The following is a 14,961-nucleotide window of genomic DNA, read 5'->3' on the forward strand; positions in this document are numbered from 1 at the left end:
GAAAAAAAAAAAAGTACACTATGAAAGTCTAGAGGACCTGACCGTGAGCAAGTCTTAATGACACGTGGAACAACTACTGTAAGGATACCCTCGTCTTAATAGCTAATCTGCTTTAGTTGCTGGATCTTTGAAGGTAACTCTGTCACACCTTTGAGCACTGCATTTGTTACTGCCACAGTAATGCAAGAATAAAGGAACTGTGCGTGTACAATCTGTTGACTTGCAGAGTGTGTTTCTGCCCTAATACATGCACAGAACAGTAATGGCTCTGACTGTTTTTCTCAATCTAACCCTCTATAGCACAGAAAGGAATTCTTCACCTCTCCCCAGACGTGTATCAGGAGATGGAAGCAAGCCGGAATAAGGGAGCCCCCGGTGCCCCTGGAAACTACCTGACACCCAAAGACATTGGCCAAGTGTCCGCAGGGCCATTCTACACCCCCTCAGTGGGCAACACTGCAGCGATCGCCAGAGAGCTGCTACTGAGCGGCACATCACCTACCGCTGAAGCCCTGATCCTGAAGGGAAAAGCATCTGCTTTACCCTGTAGCTCCATCCAGCCTTCCCAGCAGCTGGAGTACTTGGCCCACATTCAAGGATTCCAGGTATGGAAAAAATCAAGTGATTTTGCAGAGCTCTTTGTTTGTTTATCTGTCTCTATTTGTGTCTTGCTCATGCTTACCACTCATAGTGCTACTAGAAGCTTCAGGTACCTCACAATTCCGATTCTAAAATAATTCTTGATGTATATAATTTTTTGAGCAACAACATAAGGGTGTAAATCTCTGAGCTAAGGTGGCTTGTTGCCAAATTATGGGTAAAGACTCTGCATAAAAGTCTTACTAAAATATGTCTGCTCAATAGAATCTTCAAATTTTGCCATTGTCACACAAATTGCATCTTACTTTCTGTGGATGACCTTTATGAATTGTGATTTAAAGTGCAAGTACTAGGGCTGTTAGTTGATATAACTTTTATCAAAGTAATTGTATTACATGCTGACTAATTATTCTAACCAATCACATTTATCACATATATCAATATTTGGTGAGAAAGGTCCCAAATAAAAATAATGACTGTATTTTGTAGGAATACAAATTGCATGTTTTTTTTCATCATCTGTAAGGCCCTGCGTCTTATAGTCTGAAGCGAAAAAGTTTGGAATAATGTACAGATTTTGCTCTTATGGAAAGAAATTGGCAGTTTTATTAACCAAAGTGGCATTCAACTGATCACAATGTGATCAGGACATTAATAACGTGAATGTTTTTCAGAATTTCTTAAACTACTTCAAAGAGTTCTCATCAAAAAATCCTCAACGTGCAGCAATGACAGCTTTGCTGATCCTTGGCATTCTAGCTGTCACCCGAGTATCTGGACAAACTGACATTTCAACCCACACTTCCTGTAGCACTTGCCATAGATGTGGCTGTCTTGTCGGGCACTTCTCACGCATCTTACAGTCTAGCTGATCTCACAAAATCTCAATGGGGTTAAGATCCATAACAATCTTTTCCAATTATCTGTTGTCTAATGTCTGTTTCTTTGCCCACTCTAACCTTTTCTTTTTGATTTTCTGTTTCAAAAGTGGCTTTTTGTTTGCAATTCTTCCCATAAGGCTGCACCCCTGAGTCTTCTCTTTACTGTTGTTCATGAAACTGGTGTTGAGCAGGTAGAATTCAATGAAGCTGTCAGCTGAGGACATGTGATGCATCTATTTCTCAAACTAGAGACTCTGATGTACTTATCCTCTTGTTTAGTTGTACATCTGGCCTACCACTCTCTTTCTGTCCTTGTTAGAGACAGTTGTCCTTTGTCTTTGAAGACTGTAGTGTACACCTTTTGTATGAACTCTTCAGTTTTTTGTCAATTTCAAGCATTGTATAGCCTTCATTCCTTATAACAATGATTGACTGATGAGTTCCAAAGAAAGCTGTTTATTTTTTTGCCATGTTTGATCTAATATTGACCTTAAGACATGCCAGTTTATTGCATACTGTGGCAAGTTAAAAACAAACACAAAGTCCATGTTAAGCTTCATTTAATGAACCAAATCACTTTCAGCAGTGTTTGATGTAATGGCAAGTGATTTTCTATTATCAAATTAGCAATTTAGCACGATTGCTCAAGGATAAAGTGTTGGAGTGATGGCTGCTGGAAATGGGCCCTGTCTAGATTTGATCAAAAATGACTCTCCTGACTATACTTTGTGATCAGTTGAATGCCACTTTGGTGACCAATTTCCTTCTGAAACAGCAAAATCTATACATTATTCCAAACTTTTGGCCACCAGTGTATACGTAACTGATGCCGGCTGTCAAACACGCGTGCACCAGAACAGATGAAAACATCAGCCATAGAGATGGTAGAGTTGCCAATTCAGAATATTTTGCCTTTACGTGATACAACCAGTTAAACATTTTGTCCATCATAACAATATTGTTCTAACAAACTCTAAACTGCTGTCAAATGCAACCCCTCACACACATGCCCAAAAAAATGAAGTTTCATCACACTTGTAGTAAAAACATTCAGTCAGTGAACCGGATAATTAATACATTGCAAAGAGGGTTGCACATATCAGAAATATCCACAGTCGCTAATGTTAATGAATGAATAGCATACAACAGGCATACTGTTTTACTCGCAGACAAAAATCTGTTTATTTGTGCACAGCACGGATTTACAGATGTTATAAACAGATGTGGCTTATTGTCACGTTTCTTTCATGAAACAAAAAGAATATGAGAAAGTGTTAAACAAGACTACTTAAAGCAAATCCAAAAACACAGTGACATGATGTGTAGATTCTGAGGTACTGCATGTTTAACACCTGAACCGGTGAAGGGAAGTCTGCCGGTTGCTCCCAGGCCCTAGTGCCTGCCACTGCAAACTCTGTCAGTATGACTTGCAGAGATGCGACTTATCTTTTTTTTTTTTTTCTCTCAATGTGATTTTGAGCCGGTGCGTCTTAAGGAGGTTTTACACAGGACACGGTCACCATGCTTTCCCTATTAATTTTCAATGAGAAAGAGGCAGCAGGTGGCAAAATGGATGCAGTCTAAGCGGTGCTGCTTTGTCACAAGATTCCTACCGCTTTGTTGCGCACAACTGCTTGCAGCGCACACCGTGCATGATAAAAAATAATTTATTGGCAGAGTGTTGTTTTGGATTTTTCATTTTAATTTTTAGCCCTCACATTTTAATTATTGATGTGATATTATTTATACTATACCAATTTGCCATAAAAATTATGAAGTAACCTGCAGTCTGTTTCTTTAGTCATTAAAAAAAATGCGGATCTCATCAAATGTGGAGACGGGTGGCAAGACGCCATACATTATTACAGTTACATTGTTTAGCTTTGATACTATAATTCTACATTTAATATGTAAAAAGCTCATTACAATATTTATAGATTTAAAACATTTTATGAAAAAATAAGTGGCATTTTAAGTGCAATCACTTACATGAAAACGAATACAATATTTACAGTAATCACCTCATAGCCTCAGTAACTGTGCTGAAGCAGTGGGTGGCATTATTGCGCTTCTCGTGTGAATGGAGAACGCTTGTACAAACAAGAAGCGGCAAGATTGCAAGCAAAGCCTGCTGCTCACTGCATCCCATGTAAATCCGCCTTCATAGTCAGGTGCAAATTTATTTCTGGAAAATAAGGCAAGTATAAATAATACATAATTAGAATAATATAATTGCATAATTTAAGACTTAATTTTTTACAGTTATTCACTAAATTACCACGTTAAATCGACAGCCATAGTAAATAAATGTATTCCCTTTAAATATAGACTTCATGATGTTGGTTGTTGTCATAAAGATGTTGTAAAATAAAAGTATGTTTAGCCTGTTGTTCTGAGTTAAAATTATATTGTGTTAATAATAAATGCAGAATTCATAAACTTTTGTTGTTTCACGATTCTTCAGTCGTCAATTCCCTGTTTCTGTCATTGATGTTACTATTGGCCGGCGAAGTAATTTCCTAAAGTTATATTTGCCTTTCCTGTCTATATTCCATTGCAGATGAGGAATAACCACATGCCTTTATCTGATTCCTCTTTTGCGGTTCTGTTAGTCCCCCATGTGTGTCCTCATTCTCATTTCCACAGTTACACAGAAAACCATGTCAATAACTGGAAACCGCCATGGAGTACCTCAACTTGCATCGGCTCACTTAAAGGAATAGTACACCAAAAATACAAATTCTCTCATTATTTGCTCTCCCTCATGATATACCAGGTGTGTATGACTTTCTTTCTTCAGCAGAACACATTTGAAGAAAAATGAAATAATTTCTTCACTCAGTAGGTCCTTAAAATGCAAGTGAATTGCAATTTCTCTTTTGAAGCTCCAAAAATCAGCGACTGTTAGCTTAAACTTAATCTAAACGACACCAGCTGTTAAATTAATGTCTTCTAAAGTGACACAATTGTTTTTGGTGTGTCTTCAAATTCTTAATGTTTTCTGGTGAAGAAATTAAATCATACCCCTCGGGGATATCATGAGGGTGAGTAAATAATGAGAGAATTTTCATTTTTGGGTGAACTATTGCTTTAATTTAGCAGAAGGTGATTTTCATATTAAACTATTTTATCTTAACATAAGGAGGTTGCCTTTGAAAAAGGCTTTTGTTTTTGGTCAGAGCCTTCCTGTAGACTGAAACACGATGAAGAGCGGCAAGGCGGCCAAACGTAAATGTGCAGAAAAACAGCAGGTTTCAGTTAAAGGGACAGCTACGAGGTATGAGCTGACCTGCCTGTGTGAATCACTCCACATTTAAACCCCTTTCCCCCCTCAAAAACCCTGATAAGAATCCCGGCCAGCTATCCTAATGGCTTTATCCCCCCATTCCTCTGTGTCTTCTATCAGGAGGGATTTGAGTGTGTAATGAAGAAAAGCAGGAAATATGTGTTTCATTCAGACAATGTGGGTTGATAATGAAAACCTGAACGCACCTAAAACAAAACAAACCACTGAGCTGTGTCTTTTTGCGCTAAGAGGAAGATTCCAGACTGTTGTATGTTCCTTGGCAGATGTTCATATGGAATTTGTGCAAATTGTATGCGCTTATTGGCAGACACCTCACAGTTTCCAATCAGTGCGCTAGACATGCTATCCACAATGCCAAAGGACATGTTTAAATTATACCAGGCCATTCAGTGATTCAATTGGGTCTTGATGAAGCTTAAACATTTTCTGTTATGAAAGCCCCTATGAGGTCCCTTTCATACTAACATTGGAGCAACAAGGACACCTGCAACAGTTTGGAAAAGCCAAAGCATTAATGTTCAATCAGATTCCTAAAGTATTTGTGCTACACTGCAGATGTTGTGCTTATTGTAGACGCATAGACAAACGGTTAATCTTGCAACCATTCAAAAGTCAAAACACTTAATTTAATCGCAACGTTAATGGATATATAGGGCTGTGTCTTGCAAAAATAAAGACTTAATACATTCTCTCTCTCTCTCTCTCTCGTCAGGCCCCAACTAGACAAATGGGGCCCAGAGAGGAAAGAGATTTGAGTGATGGAAAATGGCCAGAGGTTGAAAATGATGGGGGCATGATTGACTTTTTGAAAAGAGTATTGGTGCAGAGTGGGTTGGAGAAGGCAGTTTGTTTGCTGTTCATTTCACTGTTTAGGGCCCTGTTGGCTCAGGCCATATTTGATGGAAGTAGGGCAGAAATAATGGAATCGTTGCACAACATATGCCCCATCTCTTTCTTTCCCTTGCATTCTCTTTCGTTCTCTATTCCTGCTGTACCAGTGCAATGCAATAACATTTTATTGTTCTCTTATTTAACTTCACATTTTCAGTGGGTTCATGCCCATGTTCTATCTAACCTTCCTGACCCTCTCAGTGGTACCGTTGTCTTACACCGATCAGCCACGATATTGAAACCACCTGCCTAATATTGTGTAGATCCCCCTCGTGCCGCCAAAACAGTGCCATCCCGCGTCTCAGAATAGCATTCTGAGATGCTATTCTTTTCACCACACTTTTACAGAGCAGTTATTTGACTTACTGTATACTTTATCAGTTCGAACCAGTCTAGCCATTCTCTGTTGACCTCTCTCACCAACAAGGCATTTCCGTCCACATAACTACAACTCACTGGATGTCTTTGGGGTTTTCATGCACAACAGTTTCTAGAATTTACTCAGAATGGTGCCAAAAACAAAAAAACATCCAGTGAGGGGCATTTCTGCAGATGGAAATGCCTTGTTGCTGAGAGAGGTCAACAGAGAATGGCCAGTCTGGTTCAAACTTACAAAGTCTATGATCACTCAGTTAACCACTCTGTTCATTTTGGTGAGAAGAATATCATCTCAGAATGCTATTGAGATGTGGGTTGGCACTGATTTAGGGGCACAAGGGGGACCTACACATTATTCGGCAGGTGGTTTTAATGTTGTGGCTGATCGGTGTATGCGTTATCTGACATCCCACACATAAGAATTTGTAAGCCCTCGTTATTACGAGAAATGCTTTTAAATGGCACCAAAATAGGGTTCTTAGGCTTATAAGAATAGCACATCCCTTTTGGTGCTAAATAGAACTTGATCTTGCACAGCCAGACTTTTGACTACCTGCATAAATTCTGGTCCACTTTGTAGCTTAATCTGACCAAGTGCCACCAATTTCTGCCAAACTTTGGCAGGCCCATAAATCGGCACTCTTTGTAACAGTTTCTTGTATAAACAGCCAACTGTTCAAATCTGTGCACACGACACCGGAAATTATATAAAGCCAGCCAATCAGATTGGGACTAGTGTTTTCATCTCTTCAATTTTGTGTGAAATTTGTATTGGACAGTCTGTTTGCTGTCCATGAGAATTGAAGGGTTCTTTAATTAGATATGGTTCTCAAATGAACTCCAAACTCTTATGACTTTTGTCCATGTAAAACAACATGAGGGTAAGAAAATTATGACAGAACTTTCATTTTTGGGTGAACTATCCCTTTAATGGTATTAAAAGAACCTGTTTAGAAACTTACTTTTAAAGTGCAGTGCCAAACAACACAATGGTTCCTCTATACTCAAGTCTTCTCTTGACTTATCTGACATGCTTTGAATTATGCAGTACTCTTGAGTGATCTGGTTAAACTCTTCAGGCTCTCTTGGTCACTTATTTGGCACTGTAGCATCACCCCTTGCTGGATCCAGAGATGGATCTTTCCCTAAATCCCCCTTCGCTTGAGCAACCGGAGCCCTGCCAGCTCGTAATCACTTCCCAGGTTGGGGATGTAGAGAGTTGGAGAGGACGAAAGAGAGAGGAGAGGTGGAGCAGTGAAGCCAATCTCTGTGGGAACGCTGCTCTTCGCCACATGTCAGGTGCACATCATAATGGGCCTTTTGTACTGAGCCTCTGAGCTGCAAAGCAGTCTAGGTGCATGGAGAACAGTGGGTAGAGCTCAATGTTAGAGATGAGTCCTACACTTTCTCCTTTTATGAAACCCCATTCATCCCTTCAGTCTGCATAAGGGAAGAACATGTGAGGGGAACATACTATACCATAGTCCTGCAGTCAAAAAGTTACTGAAACTTTACATTAATATAATACATGTGGACTTTTTATCAGCATTAGAGGTGCAAATCCAATATTTGTGCCAGTAATGAACTATATCAGGGGTGCCCAATACGTCGATCGCGATCTACCAGTCGATCGCAAAGGCAATGCTGGTAGATCGCACAAAATTTAAATGTTCTTTCGTTAAATTTTAATAAAAATAAATATAATGTCTTTCCTCCTCTTAGTTTCTGTCTGACTTGCACTTGACGAGTAAATATTGACCAGGCGAGGTTTTGTTTATTCAGTTGCCATGACAACTAGGTTTGCGCATACGCGCCTTCCAAGAACTTCTGAGAACGGAGCGCAAGATTAGGCAAAACTGTCTGATTCCATTCAGTGCAAGTCATCCGAATAAGGTAAATGCCCTGGCTATTGTAATCTATTGTGCTGTAGGTGTTTTGGGTTTTGTTTTAAAACTGAAATATCAACATTGAACATTATTATATATATTTTTTATTAATTAGAAGATTAATTCCATGTAGGGATACATGCAGTAGTCCCAACAAGCATTTTCTTATTTTGAATGAAACTGGTTTTTTTTTAGTTGGTAGATCTTATTGAGTCATACACACAATAAAATACATATAAAATACATATAGATCATCACACAAAAAAGTGTGAACACCCCTGAACTATATAATATGTTAAACTTTTTTCTAACATAAAAACTAGCGTCACTATTTTTTATCGCATTACAAATACATTAAATGTCCTCTTACAATGGTGATTTGTTGCCTATTCCATCATAATAGTCCTTCTTAATCCTTTTCGACTGTATCCAACAATTCAAATAATGCAATAATGGCGTAATATCGAGATAATCTATTGAATTGATTTTGAATTGTTAATGTATTTTGAATTCTTTGTTCATTTTAATGACCAAAAACTTAATGTTAAACATTTGTCCAACTGTTAAACATTTTGTCCAACTGTTATCGTATTATTTTTTCCCCTATTAAAAAATACTTTACCATTATTTAAAATTGTGACACCAAAGAAGTAACATCATTTGTACTCTTTGATGTTTATATCATTTTTATTGCTAGAAAATTGCAATCTCTCACACCAGGTTTTGAATTGGTTTAGATGTCCCATACTTTTGATACAGGATTGCAAAAACTTTTCAGGCCCTATTTTGTACTCTATTCATGGATTGCCACCTATACTAGGAGAAACCCACCTTATCTGTCTTTTCATTTGTCCTCAATTCAGCTTTCCCTTTCTACCCTTTTGATCCCACTTTGTGTTTTCCCATACCTTCGAAGCCCATCTGCTCTCTCTCTCTGCCCATCTGTTTCTCTTACTGTTTATCTGTCTCTCACACACAGTTTTGAACCTTGGCTAGAAATACCAGCATACCAACATTCAGATCACACACTTTTGATGGCTTCTCTGAATCGTATCCTTTGATGTTTCCTGACCTTCTAGTGAATCACGGCTGCTTCTGTAGATGAATGGAGACGGGTTGATTTAAGAAATTGTTCCTGGATTTCTCATCTTGCCAGTGTTAGGCACACATGCATAACTGTGAGGTGCTGGTGCTTTGATCCTGGGAGGCAGCATTCAGCATCTATATGCCAACTGCTCTTCATTCATACCATAAATCACTTAATAAATTGCTTCATGAGCAGGTGATGGAAGTGTCCGTGGAGCATCCGTTTCATCGTTTTTATCAATGGGACCTTTTCCCATGATAACTCGAGTTCCAACTTGAAGTCTGCATGGACAAAAAGCTGAAGCCTAAAAATGAGTAGCTATGACATGATTTGACATGGTGAGCATAGTTAACATAAAAAAAATCTAACTGATCTTACTGATTTATTTTCTTAAAACGGTTTCCAGGTCTTACTGTGAATGATTCATCGGTGTAAGCTATTCCAAAGAATACCCATTTTTGTATTTGTAATGTTTCATCAAATTGTAATAACTTGTTTTGCCTCTGAAATGACTTCTTGGCTGATGTTACCAACCCTTTTCCTCCAAATACCTGTTAGAGACCACTTTTAACAATCCAATCAATTACTCTGGGATCAAATCATGTTCCGTCCTACATTTTTATTTCTCATTGAATATCATGTTTCACTTTGAAATATGTCACGTTACAGAAGTAAAATGGGTTCCGAACGCAGTTTCATGTTGACTTGAAAACCAAACTCGCCAACATGCGCAAAAGTTGTTAAAATAAAAAAAAATATATTTTCAATGATTATAAACCCCAACCCTTAGAAACCCTGAAGTTTATACGTGCATGATTTTCTCATACCCAGTCTGAAAATAGTTGGTCAGGTCCCGCTGGACTCGGGTCAGGTAGCAAACCTTTATTTACAAGTCATTGACTGGCCTTTTAGACAGTATGTTGACTGGTTACTTTAATTATGATTTAATTACTGTGCTGCACACCTGCTGCATCTTTATAACCTGCCTGCCACCCACTGTCCTGTCCTTAATGGCAAATCACTGACTGATGGAGTTATTAAATTTAATGAGAACATCTGGACTCCAATGGAGCTGTATAACTCAACAATAGCTGCAGGTTCACAACTTCAATTGCAGAAGTGGACCCATAAGCTTTTAAAAGTGACTCACTCTATTTATATAAAATTATATGATGTAAAATAGGTTTTTGGCTCTGGAATGCCTTCGACATCCAACCCTGCCCAAGAATATTGACTGGTGCATGTTAATACTTGGTAATTGTAGAGTCAACTGAATATGCACTGCATGGCCAAAAATATGTGGACACCTCTTCAGAGCTACAGATATAGTGGCAATCACCTCTGTGTATATTTATTTAAAAGATTTAATTGGCAACTAATTTGAGCCATTTCCCCCCTCTTTTTGCATGTAGAATTGCAGCCCTACTTGTCAAGGAGAACATTAAATACATGGCTAAGTTACATCATGCTGAAACTAGACATTTTATAGTTTTTAACTGCAAAATTATATTATCAGGCATGCTCATATGTTAAGTCCACCAACTAAATTGTCAGAGATAAGGATCAGTGCTGACCGCGCCCCCCACTTCAAATAGAACTGGCGGCTTTTTACACTTGGCTTGCCTCTTTTTTCACTACACATCTTCGTCTTAAACACTAAAATCACATCAAAAGCATCTCCTGTCCAACCATCAAAGAGCAGGACGGTTTGTTTCTGTCTGTCTTGCCCTTACCCTGTTCCTGGACCTTGTGTTTATGTTGGGATTTTCATTAGCAAACACATGCTGGACGTGCTAATCCTTTTTGGTCTGATTTTGCTTCGTTCTAATGGGGCCCAGCTGTATGGCTGTGGTGTATTTGTGAGAGGAGCGATCTTTGAAAACAAATTTGTCAGAGAGATGAATCTTGGGCACTTATCTGGGTGTCTTGAGCTTGATGGTGGCCTGCAGTTATTTGCTCAAAGTGACAATACTCCACCACAATTAAGTGCATTAGGAAAAGCTTTAAATCAAAGCCCGTTGTCAACAGCATCAGTAACGGATACACAGTCATTGGTATGCTTACATTGTAGGTCAAACACACAAGATTAAGTTAAATACATTTCATTTGGCCCAGGTGTACTATTGTAGCTTTCCATGATTAAGAATCACAAAAGATTGTTCATACAATTTGTTTTGGCTTTTGTTCTGAAAATTTATGTTTCTCGTTGAACTTTTAGTGTACTTTCACATTTGGTGCACAACCTTTGGTGCTGACCCGAGTTGAACTGTGTGCACAAGCAGACCACATTGGAGTCCCCTTCATGTGAGCTCTGGGATGTTGCATAGTTGTATCATGAATGAAATCCATCCTGATTCTCAGAATTAAACATCGATTGATAGTGTATCATTTGTATATTTGCATGTTCTCTGCATGGTCATTATAGTGTAATACATTTTTAATAGTTGTTTATCTCTGAATAAATTGGCTTCCAAGAGCAGCTTGAATTCTTTTGTATCTTTTGCAATATACTTGTGGCAGATTAAAATATAGTTTTGGTGGTAAATCCAAAGAGACAAAAACATTCATTACGCATGTATCTCTTAATTTGTTACCTAGTTACAGTGGTAAACAGCTGCTGCTAGTACTCACAATAATGGTCAACATGTACTTGTGTTCGGACCCAAAATTACAATGTGAAAAGAGACCTGAGGGGGCAAGGAAATTGGGGTGGAATTGAACTAGGGTTCGTGCCAATCAGTAGAACAAAGTGTGAAAATACGCCAGAAATATTGCAAATGCAATATTTTTTCCTCTTGGTTTCTCTTTGTATTGATGTCTTCTGTGTCCTTATAAACAATGAAGAACACAATCTGTTAATGTAGAATTTAACAGAAATATTTAACAACTCTTTAACCACTCACCATTTCTGCTCTTTACCATACACAAGATGTTTCTATATCTTTTTCCTGAGGATATGAATGCCAATCACATGTTCTGCTTAGGCAATCTGAGTTGTTAACATTGTCTTTATTACACACTTCACATTGGAATGTCTCATGGATCTGGCCCATCAGGCCACTTGAGGACTTAATATAAACACATTCATAGAGTGAGCGATTCCTTAAGTCTGCACTTTGTCTTATCTGTTTTCTTCTCTTCACCACATTGTCCTGTTTTAACTTTTAATTTGCTTTGGTTGTCACCATACCATAATCATATCTTACGATACTATACCAGCTAAAGTATCACGATACCAAGTAAGGATGCATTGGAAATCTCATTATTGGTCGATCCCGATCCGGTACCAGTGTTGTTTTTTTTCATAATCAGTTTAGAATATCTTGACATTTATTGTGTGGAACTTATTGGGTGTGCTCTTTAATATGTAAAGAAACACAAACCTCTAAATATAAATAATTTCAATATAAATGTATAGCTTATTAAGAAAAACATTATTGTTCACTAGTATAAGGTGGTTCTATGAAATTCCACTTGTTGTTTCCGGAAGTGGTGAAAATAGCTGATGGAGCAACAGGGAGAAAGCTCAAATGGACTAACTTGTTACCTCTTAGTTTGATGTAAAAAAAATTAACCACATCAAAACAGCCAGTTCAAACGGCAACATCTTTAAACTTTTATTCCATTTATTTTTGTGATTATTTGAATGTTGGTAACATAAAAATATAGATATTGTTATATTAAAAGGACTATTTTGAGCAGCTGTTTCATTATTATAACAGCCCCGGTCTCCTTGTAAACAGCAGCGCGAATGCAGATTACACAACGGTTTGATCACACAGCTCAGGGACTTGATCAAATTAGAAGTACGAACTTAGCGAAGTTAACGCCACCATGCATTTGTAATTGGAAAAAAAATGTATGAGTGCAACTTTCGATTTTTCAGAGAAACGGTAAATCTGTAAATGTTAAAATAAAGTATTTAGGTTAAATGAAGTGACACTAACCTGCGTGTATTCTGCAGAGGCAGAAGGTGTTTAATAAGGTTGCCGGTGTTTCCCTTTCGGCTTGAACTCTCTGTAGGCATTCACAGCAGATTGGTTTTCCCGGTCTCTTCAGCCAAAACCCAAAATAATTCAAAATCTCTGTGAATTGTGTTGTGTAAAAAGTTTCTCACTCTCTAAAGTTTTACTTAAATCTGTATTATCCATTTAAGAACACGACTGCCAAATTAACACGCTGGGATTCAAACATGTGTGTTTGAATCATGGGAAAACCACTCATTGAAAAATAAACAATACCATATGAGAGGCAAATTCTAAACAGCATTTTGCACTTTTAAAGGGAACTGTGTGAAGAGGACGCCACTCGAAAATAATATTAACTACCACACATACAACATAACTTATGGTACTACTGTATTAATGGTACTACCGTTTTAAAAGTACTGAAGCTAGAGTATCACGATACTACCATAGCACTGTGCAACCTTAATGCATTACAATTTTAAGAGATTTCATGAAAAATAAATGATGATAATAATGACCATAGTTCAGCCATGAATCTTGTGGTGCATACTGATAGATTCTTTTGAACTTATTATCTGTTAGTCAATTGGCTCACTCATGTGATATGTCCCACCAATCGGCTCACATAGTGTAAGCTGATTGGTCCTTTTGACTTGCAATCGAGTAGCCAGTCAACTTGCTTCGCTCTCTTTGTATGACATTTAAATTTCTCACTTTTGTAGATAAACACGTTTCACTGTAGCATGCTGCTATAATTTTTTCTCTGAAACCCACCTCCACCACAGCTTGTATAGATCTGCTGTATGGGGATTGTTTGTGCTGCAGCATGTCCTTCATGCTCGATGCAGCATGTCTTGCGTTTTGTCTAATTGTGGTGCAGTGGTACCATTTCCTCATGCTTAACTCTGCGTATGTTCTAGCAGTAGCAAGTCTCTGTACTTGCTTTGCAGTAGCAGATCTGGTCCATCAAAACCAATATCCTATTATCTCTCCTCTCCACTAATAACTGGTGTGTGGTGGGCGTTCTAGCACAGAATGGCTGCCGTCGCATAATCAGGTTGATGCTGCATACTGGTGGTGGTTGAGGAGATTCCCCCTCTATGATGTTAAGCAATTTGAGCGCCTAGATATAGAGATATTATTATTTTTAATATCCCACTGTCACATTAACATGCAAACTTTTTCAGAAAGTTGTCATGACTGAACTGAGGTTTAGTACAACAAGGACTGAGATAAACACAGTGAACAGGTCTGTGTGTGAAATAACGTATTTCTACTACAAGATGGCTTTGCAATGTAGTAAGAGTTTTTTTGGAAAGCAAAAGCATTACAGATTAGGGATGTCAATTTTCAGACATTTTCATAATCAATTGTCTTGGAAATTAATGATCAAACGTTTAATTGTTAACGTCAATACCACAAAAACATGTGGAGGACTCCAAATAATATGTGCGTGTAGCACTGTTGTAATATAATATAAATGAATACACTTAAGAAATGCAAGTATTGGGGGCCCGGCTAGTTCAGCGAGTATTGACGCTGACTACCACCCCTGGAGTCGTGAGTTTGAATCCAGGGTGTGCTGAGTGACTCCAGCCAGCTCTCGTAAGCAACCAAATTGGCCCGGTTGCTAGGGAGGGTAGAGTCACATGGGGTAACCTCCTCATGGTCGTGATTAGTGGTTCTCGCTTTCAATGTGTTGTGAGGAAAGTTGTGCATGTATCGCTGAGTAGCATGAGCCTCCAAATGCTGGGAGTCTCGGCGGTGTCATGCACAACGAGTCAAGTGATAAGATGCATGAATTGACTATCTAAGAAGCGGAGGCAACCGAGAATTGTCGTCCACCACCCGGATTGAGGTGAGTAACTGCACCAACACAAGAACCTACTATGTAGTGGGAATTGGGCATGCCAAATTGAGTAGAAAAAAAAAAATTAAGTATTGGTGTTTTTCTCTTAAATAT

General features: G+C 38.3%; 1 protein-coding gene across 5 annotated transcripts in view; it reads left to right on the top strand.

Annotated features, from left to right (window-relative positions):
- stau2 (staufen double-stranded RNA binding protein 2) overlaps positions 1-14,961 on the top strand; it is a 136,770-nt gene that overhangs the window by 62,150 nt on the left and 59,659 nt on the right. For all 5 annotated transcript variants that reach the window (XM_052114456.1, XM_052114458.1, XM_052114460.1 and 2 more), the window contains exon 12: positions 301-605. In XM_052114456.1, the coding sequence (XP_051970416.1) occupies positions 301-605 (305 nt within the window). The remainder of the gene's footprint in view (positions 1-300; positions 606-14,961) is intronic.

The sequence above is a fragment of the Xyrauchen texanus genome, chromosome 42, assembly GCF_025860055.1.
Source record: "Xyrauchen texanus isolate HMW12.3.18 chromosome 42, RBS_HiC_50CHRs, whole genome shotgun sequence".
Lineage (NCBI taxonomy): Eukaryota > Metazoa > Chordata > Actinopteri > Cypriniformes > Catostomidae > Xyrauchen > Xyrauchen texanus.